This window comes from Hemibagrus wyckioides, linkage group LG23 (genome assembly GCF_019097595.1).
Source record: "Hemibagrus wyckioides isolate EC202008001 linkage group LG23, SWU_Hwy_1.0, whole genome shotgun sequence".
In the NCBI taxonomy this organism is placed as follows: domain Eukaryota; kingdom Metazoa; phylum Chordata; class Actinopteri; order Siluriformes; family Bagridae; genus Hemibagrus; species Hemibagrus wyckioides.
In genome coordinates this window covers 1157354-1177688 of record NC_080732.1, presented here as the reverse complement: position 1 = coordinate 1177688, position 20335 = coordinate 1157354, and the positions used below count along the sequence as shown (strand labels likewise).

The following is a 20335-nucleotide window of genomic DNA, read 5'->3' as shown; positions in this document are numbered from 1 at the left end:
CAGGTAGTTAGACAATGATGAGAATGATGAGTGACTCTTATATAAAGCTGATTAAAGGAAAGGAAGTTAAGGTGTCTGGGTTTGTTGTTGTTGTTGTTGTTTAGGGATTCACATTCTGGACTTCTGACCTTCATGAAGGTCTCTGTACATCATGAGACGGGGTAAAGGGGGGCCAATACTTAGCAGCTGAATGGACACACATGTACAGCTTCATTATCATCAGATTCAATGAGCTTTTTATGCTGATAAAGATTTAATCCGAGTAAATATTCATTCATTCATCCTAATCCTGGTCAGGATCCTAGTGGATCCACAGATTATCCTGGGAATACTGGACCCAAGGCAGGAGAATTCACCCTGCACACACACACACTCTTCTTTCATGCCTAGGGACAATTTAGCAAAACCAATCCAGCTTTCTGGGAGGAAACCAGAGAACCAGCCCCAGGAGAACATGTTAAACTCCACACAGAACCGGGATCAAACCAGGAGAAGCTGGAGCTGAAAAATACACCGTTATACAGAGGTATAACACTCTGACCACTGACCGGTGAAGTGAATAAGTCCAGGCACCTGTTAGTGGGTGGGATATATTGGGCAGTAAGTGAACATTTTGTCCTCAAAGTTGATGTTAGAAGCAGGAAAAATGGACAAGCGTAAGGATTTGAGCGAGTTTGACCAAAAGGGCCAAATTGTGATGGCTAGACCACTGGAGACAGGGTCATGGGCTTTCTTACCTGGGGAACAAATGGCACCAGGATGCACTACGGGAAGAAGGCGAGCCAGCTGAGGCAGTGTCCTGCTTTGGGCAATGTTCTGCGATATTCATTTATTCTGAGCCATTATCACTGGACCTTCTACTCATCCAGATGTTTCATATTCATATCACTTAAAATTAGGTTAAAATAAACTTTATTTATACTTGAGGTTTTATATAAAGGTACCAGTAAATTTGGGTCCTTGGGGCATGTGATGATATTTGAATAATAATAATAATAATAATAATAATAATAAATAATAGCAGTAAAAGTCCTCAGAGTTATCCTCAATGAGTCCTCATGAGTTCTAAATGGTTCAGATGTAATCCTTGGTGATTTGTGCCAGATTAAATACAGACCCGGTTCTGTTTTGCGTTGAATTTTCATGTTTTGTTTTTATATTTAATCTTAACATCTGCCAGAATGATTTATTAGACACCTGATTAAGTGAGTTTAAACAGTAATTCTACCATCAGGTCCAGAGGGTGGAGATACTTCCAGAAAAACGAGAAAATAACTGTGGTCATCACATTCCACATGGATTTATTCTGCATGTCTAGTGCAAAAAGGACTGCAAGTGAAAAACGCTAATAATAATAATAATAATAATATGAAAAACACTGTTCTAATCCTCATGCAAACAGCCAGATGGAACCGCGAACATTCTTGAGCACATGCAAACACTGCTTGTCCAAAATAAGTCAGAAGTTTATAGATACAAAAATATACATTCGTATAAATCTGTTACACCTGGTGTGTGTGAGTGAGACATCATGCCAATAAACAAACATTTTAATGATTATTTTTCCCACAGTGTTCGCCAGACTCGATGGCGAGGATGACATTCTTCTCCTCCTCGCCCTCACTGTAGGATATGGGATCGTACTGACGCCGGTACAACAGGCGAGTGACCAGCGTGATGATGAACATCTCCAAGATCAGAAGCTGCTGGCTCATCACTGGGGCAAAGAAACAAAACACTTTAAAGATCAAAACATTTGGCACTCCATTGACTTTTTAAACATTTATTACTTCCAAATTTTTTCCCTAACACACTTTCTCAATACTTCTGTGAAAATCTGTGACTGCTTTGGAGGCGGAGCTAAATTTGTGATGTCACTAAACGACCAGAGGAGGATGATGTCGTTGTAAACGTCAAGCCACAGAGCCCGCTAAATCAGCTGTTTAGCATTACGCTGACCCAAGATGAGCTTAACTCCATCCATCCATTGTCTATACCCGCTTTATCCCTAATTAAGGTCACGGGGATCTGCTGGAGCCTATCCCAGCACACATTGGGCAAAAGGCAGGGGTACACCCTGGACAGGTTGCTAGTGAGCTTAACTTGTGTCACAAAATCATGTTTGATAGGCAAAGTGTAAGCGATTACACAATCAATATGCATGAGCTATTCAGCTAAGATGGCTAATGCTAGTGAACAGATCCACGGTTACCACGGTAACACTTGCATTGTATAGATGGACAGGTTTATGTACTGTAGAATAAATCAGGTTACTTGCATTTGCATTAGCTTTCTGGAAGGAGGACACGGGGGTGGAGTTTGGGGGTTTCTAATTTGCATATTCATGAGTTCTGGCACCCGTAGTGAAGGGTTTTTTTATGTCAGTGGTGTGAGACTCACAGTAACCGCGGCTCTGAGAGGAATACGGCGGACTGCAGCCGATCGTCCCGTACATGGCCAGAATATTAATGATGGCCGACTGCAGCTGACTGAGCACCAGCACCAGCTTTGGAAAAGCAGAAAGGCATCATGGGTAAGAAGAAGAAGAAAAGTCAGGGCCTTGTTCACTTAACTAACAGGAAACATAAGTCCAAAGATATTACAATTTGAGTTTAATTAGGACAAAGTGACCAAACTTTACAGAATTGATCCATTCATTTATTCTGAAGTGTGTGTTTATCTCTAAAAAATAAGGAAGTGATAATTAGATGGGAATTAGTGGACAAATGATACAAAAACCATCAAATTTGTGTTGTTTTGCTGAACCAGGAGACAACAACCGAGTGAGATAGCGAGCAGGAGTTGAGACTCACCTGATACATGGCGTATTTGGGGATGATCTTCACGCTGCGTAACGTGTTGCGCACGTGCATGAACATGATGGCAACGGGCCACAGGGCGATGATGGTGAGGATGCCAACGCCCGGGTTGATCCAGATCGCAGCACCGCTGATCGTCATCTGAAAACACACACACACACACACACACACACACACACACACACACACACACACACACACACACACACACACACACACACACACACACACACACACAAATACTACATTGTCGTCTCGGTTACTCATGGGAATATGGTAGCTTAGTGGTTAAAGCATTGGACTATTGATTGGAAGGTTGTGAGATCGAGACCCAGGTCCACCAGCAGTGGTACTCCTGGGCCCCTGAGCAAAGGCCCTTAATTGTTCTGTTGTATAAAAATGAAATAAAAATGTAAGTTGCTCTGGATAAGGGCGTCTACCAGAAACATTTACATATCCAACTTTACCCTTTACTCACATCAGCCACGTCGTAGTTCTTGTTAGTCCACAAGACGATGGACAGGATGGTAAACACCACCTTCAGCAGAGCAAACTGGAAGGAGCCCAGTTTCAGCATGAAGAGAGAGCGTCTAACACACACACACACACACACACACACGTCACAAGGCTCTTCACTGAACTGCTGTTGTTTATTTTTCTATAATTAATACACTCTATCACGTTATACAATAATACAATTCTAACACGTTACTGTTTCCATAGCAATTTCATCATCATCATCATCCTCCTCCTCCTCCTCCTCTCACCCAAATAAATTAACTGGAATTATTATTCATCAGCAAAAAGCTTATTGTTTATTGTCTTTGCTCTGACTCTCTAAGAGCCTGTAGGAGGAAACCAATTCGTATGATTCATTGACTACAGCGCCATCTTCTGGACAAATAATGCAACGCGCTTGATTTTCCAGGCAAAAAAATATTCAAAAGGCTGTAATTCATAATATTTCGGGCTTTTACATAAAGTGTATTTAATAAAAACCTGAACAAAAATATAGTCTCATTCATTCATTCAAATTATTTCATCACTTGCCTGTTTTTATTCTTATATTTCTGTTTTTATTTCACACTCTGAGCTACGTTTGAAATATGCGAAGGTGCTTTATGAATAAAATGTACTATTATTATTATTATTTAATTAAATTTAATTTTTCTCTTAAATTCTAATTCTTAAAACATTACATTGAATTCATTCTTCTTTTTTTTTAAGAATCTACTCATGGTGCCTTCAGTGAAACCAGATCCAGTCATGAAATCTGTGGAAATTTCCTGGCATTAATATCGAGGCGGTGTTTAATCGAGAGGTCACTAATTCCACTTTCTCTGAAGGTGTAATGACCCCATGGTTATTCAGGTCACCTGACTGAGGCACCGTGTTACTGAGAGTTTAATGACCAGCAGGACGTTCGCTGTTCTCCTGTCTACTACAGCCAGAAGTATGTGCACCCTGACCATCACACCCATACACACCAGGTATGTACATGTTGAACGTCTCACTGCAGATTTATTCTCCTCTCTTTACTGTTATAATCAGCTCCAATCTTCTCTTCTAGAAGGTTCTCCACTAGATGTTGGATTGAGGCTGTGGATTTATATTCTACACGAGTATTAGTGAGATCAGACTCTGATGTTGGGATGTTGAGGAGATACCAGTTCATCCCAGAGAGGTGTTCAGTGGGGTTGAGTCAGAGTCAGGGCTCTGTGCAGGACACTCCAGTTCCTCCACTTTCTCCAACCTTCACACCACAGGAGCAACGTCATGCTGGAGCAGGGTTTGGGTTTCAGTGAAGGGAAACTACACACTTGTGTGCTTCAGACTTTTGGTACCAGATTGTGGAAGAGTCACACATGGGTGTGATGGTCAGGGGTGCACAAACTTTTGGCCTTATAGGGTACAGTGCATATAGAGTGTATATACATTACTTTGGTTTGTGTGTGTGTGTGTGTGTTACCGTGTGATTGGTACTTGGGGCAGACAGGGGCAGCAGCAGCAGCACGGGCCGGTACTGATCCGGAATGTCTTGTTTTCTGATTGCCTCAGAAAAATCTCGTCACCTCCACACTCCTCGATCATCAGGATCAGAAACTTAAACACCACGATGGCAAAATACCTGAAACACACACACACACACACACACACACACTTTTTGTAGCTAAAAAGAAAGGAACTAATTCAAGAGAAGCTCCAGAATTATAATTCTTCATCCAAATACAATCCTGTGTGTAAAATATGAAATCATTGTTTCAGGATTATTTTTTAATAATGTTTTGGTCATGTTCACACTTACGTGGCTGACGTCATGTCCGTGAACATCGTGGCTCTCGGGATCCACATTCCCAGACAGGACATGGCGCCGATAACCTTCGCAAAAAAACAAAAATCAAAGCAGGTTTTTAAATCTTCTCAACAGAAAACTCTCCCATGATGCACTGCAGGTACAGAGAGGCCTCTCTCACCGGGGCGGCTCCGTTCACCCAGATGATGGCGCTCTTCTTGTTGGAGGAAACTTTCCTGTAGATGTAAACACACTCCTCCATGTAGAGCAGCATGGACACCAAGGCCATGAAGGTGAGAGCGGCGTAAAGGATGATCCCGAAAACGTCCAGCTCTGTTCGGGAGGAAAAAAAGCAGAGGATGTAAACTCCTTGAGCTTGCAAAGCGTGTATATACACACACACACACACACACACACACACACACACACACACACACAGAGGAACATCACACACACACTGAGGAACATCACACACTAACAATCAGTAATGTTGAATTACAACAAGCTGCTCCACTGAAGGCATCCAGATGTTCTCCTTCACTTCACAAGAAAATGCCATAAAAGAGTTTGAATTAACAACTAGCAAGAAATTCCCACATCTGGAGCCTCTGTAGAACCTAGAACAACAGAACTGTTTATCGAGCTAACCTCCAGCAAAGAATTCCACTATCCTTCATTCAGGTTCAGTGAAGCAGGACCTTCTCTTAGATAAAGAAATAAACAAGATGTCCAGATGAAAAGATTTCAGAGTGATGGATATGAAGGCAGGTGTCGTGAAGCCAAGTCAAACAACAGGGCATGTTTAAATCTGTTATAAACAACATGCCCTGTGTCTGAACAAGTGTGTCTCTGAGATGAAGGAACATCACACACACACACAGGATCATGGGTAAAGTCTACGACGCTCACTAACACTACTAGACCTTGATGAGAAATCTGACCGATCTCTCTCCGAATGATCCCACGCCATTTATACCGGACGTTGGGGATTTGTGGACGTTCATTCAGCTGAAAGAGCATCATAGCTCTGTTAAGGTCTTCATGGAGCTGCTTCGTGCACAGGGACTGGTCATGCCGGAGCAGGATATACACACACTTGTAGCAGTGCAGTGGATTAGTCACGTAGAATTAGAAACATTTGGATTCTAAAATATTTTGTTTTTGTATTTTAGAGTTTAAAAGGAAAGAAGGCTACACGTTAAACAAAATAATTCCTAACAGAAGTCCAGACACAAGAGGTAACATAGGCTGAGCTCAGGAAGCACTTTTGATTTAAAAAGAAAAGAACAGAAAAAAGAAATCTGCACCAACCATGAGGATAAAAACACAAACAATCAGGCTTGTTTTGTAGAAAAAGCTTTTTTTTTGCTATTTTTTTCTCCAGACTAATAAACCAAGTGTATTTATTTATTTTTTTAGCAGAGTCATTTTGCAGTATTTTCTTCTTGCATATTCTCTCTCCCTCTTTTTTTTGCATGTAGTTCTTCTAGAAAATAAACCCACACACTTACGTAAAATCACCTCGATAGCCAGAGGCGGCTCTTGTGTGCATCTCGGGTCAAATCCGGTCATTCTGTGGATCCGACTTTTCACTTTTCACTCTCGAACCGCTTTCACGCGCAGATCAGGATAAAAGCAGACTTCAGTCCGTCTCTCATCAGGGTGTTTTGTGGAACCAAGCCACACTGAGCCGAGAAGAACTTTGATTCGGACCGAAATCCACTGAAGATGAACAACCGCGCGGTTATCTCTGCCCGGACCCGCCCATGCACGCGCTCAAACAAAACCCGGAGGAGGTGTGAATGTTTTAGATGAAAAAAAAAATCAAGCCCATGTGTAACCTCAGTTCCTCCGAATGAGGAGGTGCAGTCCGGCAGCGTGGGAGCCGGAACCCTGGAGGCCCCTGGACTTTCAGTCCTGGAATCCTGCATCACATGAAGCCACTCCATGGAGAAATGGTGAAGCGGAAAAGGGTTCAGTGGTCATGTGACGTCCAGCTGTGCTCTCCCTCACTCTCTAATCAATGCTGGATCTGTTTTTATCTTTTATGCATGAATAAAACTCTGAGAACAAGAAACGGTGAAAAAAAATTAATATTATTAATATTAAGGCAAAAATATATCCATCAAAATAAGGTGTAAAGGTGTGAATTATTTACTCAAACCATACATTTTTTTTCTTTCTTTCTTTTTTTACTACTGTTTTAGGATAAATGTACGCCCCAATAAGTAAAAAAAAATAAAAATAATAATAATAAAAAGTTTTATATGGAATTTACACTTTTCAGTCAGTCAGATGAAACAGATGAGTTTGTAACATTAAGACTCGTGAATGCTCTTCTTACAGAGAGCAATCGATATTTGTCTACTTTTAAAACCACTTATGAACATTGTTTTGTATCTGATTCATAAAATCGTAAAATAAAATATCCTCCGTGCCATTATGAATTATTTACACAGCTCACAATCAAATACACGTGAATATGCTAACGAACAAGTAAAATACTGAAAAATGCCTTTTAAATTGCGATTTCTGATTAAATTACACTGCACGAGTATCTGAGTTTTTAAAGAAAAAAAAGGGAAAAAATCGGCTCATGTACTCATGCACTTTCCAAAATGTCTTCCTGCTCCGTCATCAGACCAGCACGGTTATGGTTTAGCATTGGTTAACTGTCCTCTAAACATCACACAACATTTTAATTTAATTGTTATGTTCAAAAAACGCTAACTTCATATGATGCTGTGATTGTTCGATCAGTGTCACATGATTCCTGCTCCGCGACACACACACACACACACACACACACAGCATACAAGATGGCGCTGATGTGTCTGTTGACCTGTTGATGTCAGTGTTGTGTGTCACTGAATGGAAAAACTCTGAAGCACCGAAGCATATTTATCTTCATATAATCAACATCACGATCTTCAGCAGCATCCAAAATTTTTTATTTCATTTACAAGTTCCTAAATTACCCACAATGCTGTACTGATAGTGATGCAGCGGCGCTTTAGTAGTTTAGTTTGACGGGATTTCTCACCTAACCCTCTGTAAACTCTGTTAAACAAATCAGTGTCTGAAAGCTTCACTTGTCAATGTTAACATCACCATCAGCAGCGTCGCGCTCGTCATCTCGCTAGAAGACCCTGCGTTCTGAGTTTTGGACTGTGGGAGGAAACTGGAGTACCCGGAGTAAACCCAGGCAGGCACGGGGAGAACATGCAAACCTGTTCAACCCTGGGTTTCACACCTAGGACCTTCTTGCTGTGAGGCAGCAGTGCTAACCACTAAGCCTCCATTATGCCCCCTAACCTTAAACATCACTAGAAAATGCTGAGAGATGTTTTGTTTTTAAGAGCTAACAGTGAAACCTGATGTTTTTATTCCCCCTGCTTTTAAACTCCGCTATCTCTCTGCTAGCAACAAATCACTAACAATAACAAAAGAAAATATTTATGAAACAGATTCAACATGATTTCTTTATCTATCATCCTGTTCAGGAAGAGAAATTACTGTGGTATGAAACCTTATCTGATGCATCCATATGATGCTGAGCAGACGGCATTGACTCGGACTGGACGGATACATGACTGACAATCTCACAGGGAAAATTCTGAGATTTGATCGAAAAGAAATGAATATCTGATCGTTTTGAACGCAACCCGGAGCCCATCTTCATGCCTTGACTCAAGAAATTCCGTTATCAGATAAATGATCAGAAACCGAAAGAAGCAAATCCTCAGAGCAAGTCAGGACTTTAATTCCTCACATGTTCTTCTTCTTCATAAAACAATAACGCAATCAGTCTGGGATGGTTTTTATTTTCCTCCCTCGCTCCAGCAAAGCTGAAGTCTATGCAGCAACACACCGGGGATTAAAACTCAATTCTTCATTTCTTACTAATCACTGACTCTCTGCATTCTCTCTCTCTCTCTCTCTCTCTCACACACACACACCACGGTCAGTGAAAGACTCATGAAAGCTGATCCTGCAGTCATTTTTTTCTGGAATGAAGCAAAACTCTAAAGAAATAAACTCCAGAGGAAGGGGGGCATTGGAGTTTATTTGACATTCCTCACTTCTGATGTGTAAGACGAGGTCAGTGTCCTGACGGTCAGTGAGCTGGTCAGAGTTCAGGGTCTGACACACACACACACACACACAATATATAAAAGCACGTTTATTTTTAGTCATGTTCACATAATAAGCAAGTACTTCATTCACAAAATATCAAGATTCAAATTAAATCGGACGAGAAAAATAGACGTGAGATCAATGTTTTACAGTCTGTTCGATATTTTCCTGTAAATCCTGAAACATATTTGACCGAGAGAAGAAAAAAATCAGCAGGTTACAAATATAAGCTACTCTACATGCCAGAAAACCTCCTAGGATTTTTTTTTCCTTTTTTGTAAAAAAATAAAATAAAATAAAATAAATAAATAAAAAATGGTCCAAAGTAAAAAAAAATTCCGAATTGAGAATTCAGTATGGCTTCAAAAAGGTGTAAAAGGAAGGAAAAATAGTTTGTTGAAGAATAAAGAAATCAAATCATCAGTGCTGGGACTGAAAGAGGAAACAAGATGAAGGGAAATATCCACAAAGCAAAAAGACCTGACTTAAATATTTCTATAAATTTCAGAACCACTTTGCGGCAGCGTTTAAGCAAAAAAGAAAAAAAGGAAGTGGTACGAGACTGGTCTGCTGTTCACGAGAACGAAATAAATGTGTGCTGAAATCTTCACATTTCCACTGAAGCACTCCTTTTCACACACACACACACACACACACTCCTCTCTCTATCCTACAGCCTGGAACGATGCTCCATTAGACTTAAATTCATAGAAAAATACATCAGCTTAGTGTTTTAAACATTCAGAGCTCAGAAATCTCCATCTGTAAATCGGAGCTGCGTAGTCTGTGCGTTTGTGCGTGTGTGAGAGAGAGAGAGAGAGAGAGAGAGAGAGAGACACGGCTTTTAAATCACACGCTCCTTATTGTTTTCTATGCAAATTGTGGGTGGGCGTGGCCTGTCCTGTCCTGTTTCCTATATACTGATAAGAATATATATAAATATAGAGATCCCTTCTAAAGCTAAACCCTGAAATAACACAATCGTCAGCGTGAACGTGTGTGTGTTTGCTATCAGATATATATATATATCAACCCATGGTCTCTGTAGGACAGGAGACGATCAAACCACAGGTATAAAGATTCCTTCTGGAGTTTTCAGGTAAGAAGCTGAAGCAGCGAGAAGAAACGTCTGAGGAACCGTGTTGGATCTGATGGTTTGGATCTGTCGCTCCTTCAGAGCGTTATAGAGATCTAATTTGCATAGAATGGAGGAAACGGTGGCTCAGTGTCGCACGCGCAAGTTAATGCAGGTCTGTGTTTATTCAACACTGTGTGTGTGTGTGTTTCAACAGCGGGATTCCTGACGCACGGTCTGATATACTGTACTGATCTGGAGAAAACTCTGATACTGATCACCATCACACACACACACACACACACACACACACTCCACCTTCCAAATACACAGTTGCACTTTGGATATTGAAAAACACTTATAATATTCAACATTTTCTAGATTAAACACCCGACCAGATGGCTAGTGCCAGCAGAGTAACAAAGCGACAGCACTGAACTGATACTGCAGATGGAAAACAATCAGAATAAATAAACAGGAAATTGAAAAAGTGAAGAAAAGGAAAAGAGGATTTGGTGTCCTTGGGCTTCAGAGTGAGCACACAGAGGAAACTTCCTGCTCTCGACACTCTGAGCTCTGATATTCAGCCCTTTATTTGGCAAAAACACAGCAGCCTTAAGTGACCAAGGTCAGATTTTACCTTAACCAGCCTGACACGTACGGTCCAGTGCAAAAGTTAGCACCCCCCCTCCATTTCTGGGTGGATTTTTGTGTGTGTGTGTGTGGGGCTCTATATTTTCATCATACGACATCAGGAAGAATATTTATTAGCATGAACAAAACATTTCCCCATCAACATTCTGCATGAGATTCATTAAATTAGTGATGTAGTTTTTTTTTATGCTAAAATCCTCATCAGTCGAAATTTTCAATCAATATTTTATATTTTTCAATATATTTTTTCCCCCAGATAATCACCGTCATACAGGTGAAACTTGGAAATTTGGATCGACACATCGATAAGAAAAGCAACGATTGAAATGAATTAAATAATTGAAAATTTTAATTTAAATAATTAAGAAAACGAAAAACTTCTCATGAGGGAAAAATCAATACATATTTTTTAGCTTACTGAAGATTCCCTACATCATCATCATCATCATCATCAACCATGCAGACCTCCACCACATTCGATCGAATGTGACTCAATTGAATCGAATCATATGGCGAGTCGTTTGTGAATCAAATACTGAATCATCACCTTGGAAACAATATAAAGCCCCAAGGTTTACGTTGCAAATCATTACGATCATCTGTCTTGACAAAACACTAGAAAACAAATTTGTTCAAGACTGTTGTTCGGGTCTGTTCTTGCCATTAAACATGTGACTTAAAAAATTCCTACAACTTCAGACAAGCTGAAACTCGTAATCAGAGTCATGAATCGACACAGAACTCGTGAAACATCTCGGCCATCACGAAGCCGGAGAAGGAGATCCAGAAAACACTGAACTTGTGAGAAAAACAGACACAAAAACATGACCATAAAAAAAAAAACAAACAAACAAAAGCGAGAGAAAAACAATTAACTCTAACACACACTTCAGAGGTGTGTGTGTGTGTGTGTGTGTAAACTTTTGCACTGGACTGCCAACACTGTCAAAAACGAACTGAATATAAATCTAATCCTACACAGCTATATATAAACAAATCTTTTCATAAGACAACCAGCTTATGAATTATGCATAAAAACGTGGAGTCTCTTACACAAAGCCTCGTTATTTATAAACGGATCGTTCGGATCGAGAATCGATTTATTTACAACCAATTTATACACCAGAATTCTCTGGAGATCAATACTGGAGCAGGTTTGTATAAGATGGAGCTCAGCGTGAACGAATAAAGGAGACGGATCTGACGCTATTTATAACAGAAACGTTGATTATTGTGAAAAGGAGAAAAAAAAATTCTAAGAAAGGTTCTGATTGGTTGCGAGGTGAGAAGCTTCTGCGGCGAGAGCGAGCTGTAAACACATCATCTGTGCTATTGACTAAAAAACCTTCGTGAACCTGGTCTGTCGAATCCGGTTAGAAAGTGCAATTGAGTCTAAAAAGATTTGGTATTTAAATGCCGGCGAATATTAATAAGTGAATAATAATGAGTGTCTAATGGATATTAATGAGTGTCTAATGGATATTAATGGGTGAACGTTAGAAGTAGCTTCTCTGTTTATCACAAAGCACAGAATTTAAAAAACAGTCACTTTCCTAAAGCAGTGAAAATCATTCAGGCTTTCCAAGTCAACATGGATGCTCACTACACAGAGTGTAGACCCTATGTAATGCGCTGTACACAGCCCCCTCCAGAAGTATTGGAACAGCTCTACACCGAGGACTTTGGAGATTCCGAGACGACAGATTGGAATTTCATCTTACATTTCCTGATGTTTACATCTCGATGTCTTTGTTGTTAAAAGCTGTTTAAGACGCCATGCTCCAGGTCGTGTACCTAGATGGAAATATCAGGAAATGACAGATGATACATTTATTACAAAGTGAGATGTATGTTCCAATACTTTTGGAAGGGATCGCGCATCCAAACAGATCATTCTTTGATACTCATCCATCCAAAAAGTGTTTGAAATACGTGAGTAAATTAGATGTTGACAGAAATACTGGGTCACGTTTCACTTAATTAAAAAAACTCAGTACATGGGGTTTACTGTGTAAAAGAACGCTCATGTTAAATCCCTCACGGAGCGACACGAGGGTCGTTTACCTCAAAACTTCATCACACACTTCACGTCATACGTCTAAAAGTAAAACATTAGATTTCACACGTTCTAATTTGCTGTTTTGTCCCCCCAAGACCTAACTATTATAAAAAATAAAAAACTATACTAATTGTTAACAGCCTTAATGTAAAAAAACAACCCTAATCCACACTCCCCCTGTGATCCTGCGAACAAGCTTTACACAAATCTGAAGTCTGTACATGTGCAGGTTGGCGGACTTCCGGGTGGAAAACTCAGATCCGGTTTGGAAGGCCTGAAAACTTGTGATGGAAATTCGGCTCGTTTCAGAAGTGAGTCAAGATCATTTGACTCGGCTCAGTATGAATCGACTCCTAACTGACTCGTTGTAAAAGTTGTGATATTTTGACTTTTTTAAATTAAACATTAACATATTTGAAACTTAAACATGGCTGACGATGACTTAACCCTTCAGATAAAGAATTTCAAGTTTGATTTAAATTAACAAGCCCCTGGCTGATAACGAACTTACTCTAAATGAATCGCTTTAATGCTTTAACGAACAGGATATTGGAGAGAAGTTTCCTCGATTAAATGATCATCACACTACAGGAGTAATTACACTGTCTAAGAATCAACCAGAGGAAAAAATGGCTCTCTGCGTTCAGCTAAAAGAGTCGACTCATTAAATCGACTCATTGAGTCGACTCATTTGCAAATGACACCCGACTCAGAAATACAAACAGATACAAAACGTTGCTGTTTTTGAGACGTTTCACAACAGGATCTTTTTTTTTCTTTCCACTTTTTAACTCCTGTCCATCTGTACATCTAGTTTCATGCATCTTGTTTTCACCGCGCAGAAAAACCGGTTTGTTAAATCAGATCGTCGCTACACGATCTCACCACATCGCCCTAACACCATCCTGTTTCGCTTTATTTCATCAATACCAGGAGAACACAAACAATACTGCTTTAAAGTCAGACACGAAACATCTGAACACACGTGACTACGCCGATGAAGCTCCAACTTTGAAGGAAGGAATCATTTATAATGAATTAAATTTGAGGTCCAACTTGAACCGAAAGCATTTTAGTAGAATAAAAACAAACATTAGGAGTGTTTAGTTCCGTCTAAAGTAAGAAACAGGAGATATTTGTGTATTTTAATATTTAATCAGAATATAAATGATTATTTAAAATGTTTTTATTTTAAATATATTGTTCACCTAACACCAGCGCAGCGTCGGCGCCGTTATCCACCCGGAAGTACGTTATCTGATATTGTGACCAAACGGTTTGTTTCTTCTTTTTTTTGTTATAGTTGTGAATTATAATATATTTTTTAATTCTATTTAAATGTTTGCTAGAATTCCAACGTGCAAATGTGCGATCCTGTGACGCGATAAATCAGGAAAAAAAAAAAAAAAAAAGACATGAATGTAATAAAATTTAAAACACGTTTGCTATTTAAGATTATATTAAAAACAAAACTAAACTAAAAAACACCCCAGCGTGAATGGAGAAGGAGCGGAGATGTAAACAGCTCTAGCTCTTTAGGTCACTCCCCGCTATGTAAACATCAGATCAGTTCGTTGCCGGGGAAACAGAATCGCCCCTAACAACGTGATGGTAGTGCGAGTTTATCTGGTAAACAACACAATTTTTTTTTAAAGAGTTGCACCATTAATCATAGTTCATGAGTGAGTGTAAAGATAAGATGTGCAGAGAAATCAAAAAAACCCAAAACGAAACCAGACGTGTGATCAGGATGCGAACACAGACGAGGAGCTGCTGCAGAGGTGATGGAGTTGTTTAAGGCATCACGTTTGATGGCTGTGTTTCTCCTCCACAGTTTATGACCGCGAACCCTAGACGAAGAGAAGACAGCATGTCAATCATGTCTTACAAACCCGCCTCCTCTATCACCCCGCCTCCTTCTCAACTAACAGACAGACACAGGATGCTGACCTGGCTAGGACTCGCTCTCCACGGAAACCGTGACGGTGTCACTTTCATCTGTGAAGGACAAAAGAAACGTGCAAATCACGTGACGTTCAGCCACAATGTTGCTCCATAAATCATTCATGCTGAGGATAATGATGTAAACAGAACCCGATGAGGAGGATGTAGAGTTTTATAGATTAGTGCAATAGCAGTAGATTATAATCAAACATGATTCAGCCTTGATTGGCTCGGATGCTGTGATCTGGACACGCCCCCAATCATTTAATGTAACAAAACACAGTGAAGCAACTCACCGGACTTTACAGCCATTACGACGGTGTGATCATCGTGGAGGTCGTTATTCAGCAGATGTTTCTGAGACTCACTGAGAGGACTACACTGCTTACCTTCAACACTGTGGGGGGGAACGTGAAGTGAAATCAGCTATGGCTGAGAGATTCTGTAATGAAGTGATGATCCGTAACCAGTTTTCTCTCATTCTGCTATACACCACCTCTCATTAAACATGTATTTAAGCTGTATGAAGAACAATAACGATAGCTCTAGCTAGACAGTTTGGCTAATCGACTCTGAGAATGAAGCTTGCTGAGCATGGAAACAAACAATTTTCAAACCAATTAGTGCGTTATTTAATTGGTGTTTAATTAATTGGCTTAAGAAGCCACACACATATTAGCGAGTACTGATTTTCATCAGAACTTAAACAAAAATGTAGAACAAGCCATGCCCACAAATGAAAGCCCACGCCCACTGTCATTGGTACCAAGTTGGCTGAAGATGGTTTCATTTAAAGCTCTCAAGCTGAAGAACTATGAAGCTGGAAAGGAGATTTCAGCCAGATGTGGAGATCTTTACTCAAACAGCAAATCTCTGGCACTACACAAATACTACAAGTAATGTTTGTACATTAAGAAACTTCGACATCTTTGATCAAACTCTTGGAGTAGAGCATTTAAAAAGTATTTTAAAACGTTTGCGGAACTTATATTTGGTGTAACAGTGCCACCGAGTGGTGAACATGTGGAACTGCACCTCACCTTTGGCTCAGATGGTCAGGATGTACGACTACTGTGGGCTGCTCTGGATCAGTGATGACCAGCCTGGTAGGAAATGTGACACCATCTCCCTGACTGGACAGGGGAAGAACAAAAACAAAACAAAAAGCATTTATAAACCCACTGATAGAAGATAGAACCTCCTGGAGGGTGTGTGTGTTTACCTGGTGAACACTGGCAGCAGCCAGAACCTCTTCTGGTCTCCGAACACCTGAGCTATGTTCTTACTGAAACCCAGAGAGAATCCGTTTTTATCTGGTCCATTTCTGAACACGGGCGCACGAAACGCCTCTGAAGGAATGAAAGAGTAAGGAGGTCATGTGAATGGAAAAAAAAAACAACAACCCAAAAATAAACAAAGCGGTCATGAGGATACACACACAGAGTGGTGGAGACGGTGAGAGTCATTACCTATCGTAGATCTGTTCTTCGCTACAAGCCAGAGGTGGTAAGTGAAGAGGGAGAGGATACTGATGCAGAACATGGCAGCCACGAAGAAGAGAAACAACACATGGAATTTGGCATGAGATTCAGGAAGCTCACTCTGAGGCGGAGAGAGAGAGAGAGAGAGAGAGAGAGAGAGAGAGGGTGAAACACATGAGTCACAGGGCTGCACAAAAAACAAACATTAATCATGAGATGTAATAAATGAAGGCAAAGTCCAGAAAGTTAATAAATAATCAATAATCAGCCATGGCAGTATGAATGACTGATGATTTATTTATTAATATAAACAATAAAATGAGTAACAAAAATGAGGAAATGTTTTTAAGGCTTTAAAGATTCAAAAAGAAGAAAAAACTATCAGCTGCCTTGAGGTTGTATCTGTTATAAACACTCACAAGCTCAGAAATCTGGACTGTTACACAACTGAGCAGGATAACAATATTATATTATATTATATACACACACACTATATTGCCAAAAGTTTTGGGACACCCCTCCAGATCATTGAATTCAGGTGTTGTTTTTCAGGGGCTGGGCTCGGCCCCTTAGTTCCAGTGAAAGGAACTCTTAATGCTTCAGCTTCATACCAAGACATTTTGGACAATTTCATGCTCTTTGTGGGAACAGTTTGGGGATGACCCCTTCCTGTTCCAACATGACTGCACACCAGTGACCAAAGCAAGGTCCATAAAGACATGGATGAGTGAGTTTGGTGTGGAGGAACTTGACTGACCTGCACAGAGTCCTGACCTCAACCCCATAGAACACCTTTGGGATGAATTAGAGCGGAGACTGTGAGCCAGACCTTCTCATCCAACATCAGTGCCTGACCTCACAAATACATCTCTAGAGGAATGGTCAAAAATTCCCATAAACACACTCCTAAACCTTGTGGAAAGCCTTCCCAGAAGAGTTGAAGCTGTTATAGCTGTAAAGTGCGGGACAACTGCATATTACATTCATGTGCATAAAGGCAGACGACCCAGTTTGGCCCTGGCTCACAGTCTCCGCTCTAATTCATCCCAAAGGTGTTCTGTGGGGTTGAGGTCAGGACTCTGCGTAGGACAGTCAAGCTGAGCCCGACCCCTGAAAAACAACACCTGAATTCAATGCTTTGGAGGGGTGTCCCAAAACTTTTGGCAATATAGAATATATAATTTTTTAAAAATGTTTTATAATTTATATTTATTATATTAATAATTATATTAAGTTTTAAGATTTTGGCTAAGACCTTTCCTTCAAACAAAACTGTATTAATATAAAGAAAATAAAGAAAAATAAGGTAATAAATGCAGCTCATTATTTAATTTAAATTAAGTTAATTAAAATTAATTTAAGTTAAATTACGATTATGTGTATTTGTTCCTTTTTTCAGCATTATTAGACCTACAGGTAGATCTGACACCTGTCTGATTCCCGGAAGCAGAAGTGGAACAGAGGATCAGATACAGATCAGAGAAAAACATATCGGATAACAGATCCTGTAACGAATTCGGAAAACTGGAACAGGATTTGGGAAAGAAATGTTTTCTGGAACTGGAGAAGTTTACATATAAAATGATATTTAATGTTTATTTAGGACTGAATTCATTATATTTAAAGAGATTTTCATGTCAGAGAGTTTAACTGTAGAGCAATTAAAAAAAAGTAATAATAATTTAATAAATTGTTTATTTTGATACTTGAAGAAAAAGTAGAATCTAATCTTTAGGTGTTTTTTGTAAATCTAAGCTCTGGAAATTCCCAAACTTCTTTCTCTTCCTATGCACTCTATCTAGTGCACTTAACAGTCATTAAAGGGAGATACAGGACATTTTGTAGGAGTGTAAACAAAAAAGTAAACAAACAAATAAACAAATAAATAAATATGGAAAAACAAGACCAAGAGTAACGCAGGAATGTAAAATACTCAGGTTTACAGAGACATGTGATTAATCATGCGACTCCACTGGAGAACAAACAGAACAGCATTCAGACAATCAGAGAGAAAAAAAGAAAAAGAAAATGAAGTGTAATGAAGCGGGATTTATTTATTTATTTGTTTTTATTTACCATGCCGGCATGGACACATAAACAATCACTAACAATCACTAACACCACTGATTACCTTCGGACAATTCTCTGCTGATTTCCTCCGGCAAAGCTTAGTGTAAACAGAGACAGAGTGTTAGACGGGGGGGGATAGAGTGAGAGAATGAGAGAGAGCAAGAGAGACAGAGACAGAGAGACAGAGACAGAAAGAGGGAGAGGGACAGAGGGAGAGACAGAGAGGGTGGGAGAGAGAGAGAGAAAGGGAGGGATAGAGTGAGAGAATGAGAGAGAGAGACAGAGGGAGAGGGAGAGAGAAGAGAGAGAGAGAGAGAGAAAGAGGGAGAGAGAAGAGAGAGAGAGAGAGAGAGAGAGAGAAAGAGGGAGAGGGAGAGAGAAGAGAGAGAGAGAGAGAAAGAGGGAGAGGAAGAGAGAAGAGAGAGAGAGGGAGAGGTGATGTGACGAGGTGATATCTGTATCGTTTGGCTTTTTATAATAGAACAAATAAATTAAACAATTTTTAAAAAAAAACAAATTTAAAATTCAGTTAAATTCTTATTTATTATAAAAAAAAATTTTTTGTAGACATTAAATAATCCCATCAAAATGTTTTTTTTTTAATTATTTATTAATTATTTAAGAAAACAGAAACAGATGGCAAAAAAAGGTTTTTCATGATACGATATTTTCGTCACATCTCCGCACCTCAGCATGTCCGACGTAAAGGTCAGTGCAAAGGTTTATTTTTAATTAATCAAAAAACAAAGGGGGCAGTCACGGCGTGATTACTCACTGTCCAGAACTTGATGAAGTACTGCAGCACAGAGGCGGCGATGAAGAGGCAGTACAACAGCGAGTAGGCCAGGAACAGGATGAAGAACTTGTAATTGGAGAAACCTACACAGTTGTTCACCCTGCATTAGGAAAAAAAAGAGGAAACTTCAGTGTTGGGAAATAAACACAAAGCGCAAGACTTGCTTCAGAAACCAGAGATGAGGTCACTCACCAGGGGCAGTGATGGTCCATCTTCAACACGCACCTGTCACACAGCAAACAAGTTTTGTTTATAAACAGATTTAAAATCATTTCTGTTCAGTGTATTTCTCGTGTCAGTCACATCACCTTATTCATTTCAAACATGACGATTTTAAAGAGTTTCATACGACAAACCCCCGAAAAAAAACAGCAGGACTTTCTCACGGTCACTTTAGCCAACTTTGGAGCTCTATTTCTGGTTAAAACGATGTGGAGCTGCTACGAAGCTTATGTTTAATCAAAATGGAGAATTTATAAAAGTATTTATTTATTTTTAAGAAAGGTTTAACAATATTAAACATCCTTTTACACAGAAAAAATTGTAGAATGTTTTTGCGTTTTTTAAAATATGTTCAAAATATTTAGAGAATCAAATCGAATCCTGAACTGACTCATGAATCGACTCCTGAACTGTTGCACCATTCCTGAACTCCTAATCCTCATATCATACATCATCTGTTTATGTTTACACAGATATACACCAACCAGCCATAACATTATGACATAGTGTTATGGCTGATCTGTGTAATTGTATAATATTCAAAGTATTATAGTGTCTAGTATTTTCTCTGTTCTGAGAGCCGAGTCATCTGCAGAGTCGAAGCTGTAACTCACATGTCGCAGGCGGAGCAGTGGTGGCACCGGTCCGGTTTGATGACCTGGCAACGGTCACAGTAGCGGATGGCTGTACAGAGAGAGGGAATAATGAATCCTGTATTAGTACTACAACTATTATTATTACTGCTGTAATGTCAGTCTAATTTGGATTCAGGACTTGTCTCACCT

General features: G+C 39.7%; 2 protein-coding genes and 1 long non-coding RNA gene across 5 annotated transcripts in view; 1 reads left to right on the top strand and 2 right to left on the bottom strand.

The window, feature by feature from the left end:
* Positions 1-1276: 1276 nt before the first annotated feature.
* slc51a (solute carrier family 51 subunit alpha) lies at positions 1277-7058 on the bottom strand. The gene is made up of 8 exons (XM_058375864.1): positions 6624-7058; positions 5294-5445; positions 5125-5198; positions 4789-4947; positions 3298-3409; positions 2814-2960; positions 2401-2506; positions 1277-1717 (listed from the first exon to the last, which is right to left on the bottom strand). The coding sequence occupies exons 1-8, from the start codon at positions 6682-6684 to the stop codon at positions 1551-1553; spliced, it is 978 nt and encodes a 325-aa protein (XP_058231847.1). The 5' UTR covers positions 6685-7058; the 3' UTR covers positions 1277-1550.
* Positions 2395-3045, top strand: LOC131343971 (uncharacterized). Its single transcript, XR_009203261.1, has 2 exons — positions 2395-2533; positions 2770-3045. It is a non-coding gene; the product is annotated as an uncharacterized LOC131343971 (long non-coding RNA).
* Positions 7059-9282: 2224 nt separating the features above from the next.
* zdhhc20b (zinc finger DHHC-type palmitoyltransferase 20b) overlaps positions 9283-20335 on the bottom strand; it is a 20324-nt gene continuing 9271 nt past the window's right edge. Inside the window, exons 4-14 of one of the 3 annotated variants that reach the window (XM_058375859.1) lie at positions 20334-20335; positions 20165-20234; positions 19521-19553; positions 19308-19428; positions 18594-18629; positions 16451-16583; positions 16204-16330; positions 16022-16114; positions 15278-15378; positions 14988-15035; positions 9283-14887 (exon numbers count right to left, since the gene is read on the bottom strand). The exon at positions 20334-20335 is cut by the window's right edge and continues 119 nt beyond it. In XM_058375859.1, the coding sequence (XP_058231842.1) occupies positions 14992-15035; positions 15278-15378; positions 16022-16114; positions 16204-16330; positions 16451-16583; positions 18594-18629; positions 19308-19428; positions 19521-19553; positions 20165-20234; positions 20334-20335 (760 nt within the window). In that variant the 3' untranslated portion in view covers positions 9283-14887; positions 14988-14991. The remainder of the gene's footprint in view (positions 14888-14987; positions 15036-15277; positions 15379-16021; positions 16115-16203; positions 16331-16450; positions 16584-18593; positions 18630-19307; positions 19429-19520; positions 19554-20164; positions 20235-20333) is intronic. The other 2 variants (XM_058375861.1, XM_058375860.1) reach the window with 2 other exon arrangements.

Coding starts and splice junctions, on each gene's coding strand:
- slc51a (XM_058375864.1), bottom strand. CDS start 6,684: ATGACCGGATTTGACCCGAGATGCACACAAGAGCCGCCTCTGGCTATC. Junction 3,410..4,788: donor CCCCAAGTACCAATCACACG/GTAACACACACA, acceptor TGTGTGTGTTAG/ACGCTCTCTCTTCATGCTGA. Junction 2,961..3,297: donor AGAACTACGACGTGGCTGAT/GTGAGTAAAGGG, acceptor GTGTGTTTTCAG/ATGACGATCAGCGGTGCTGC.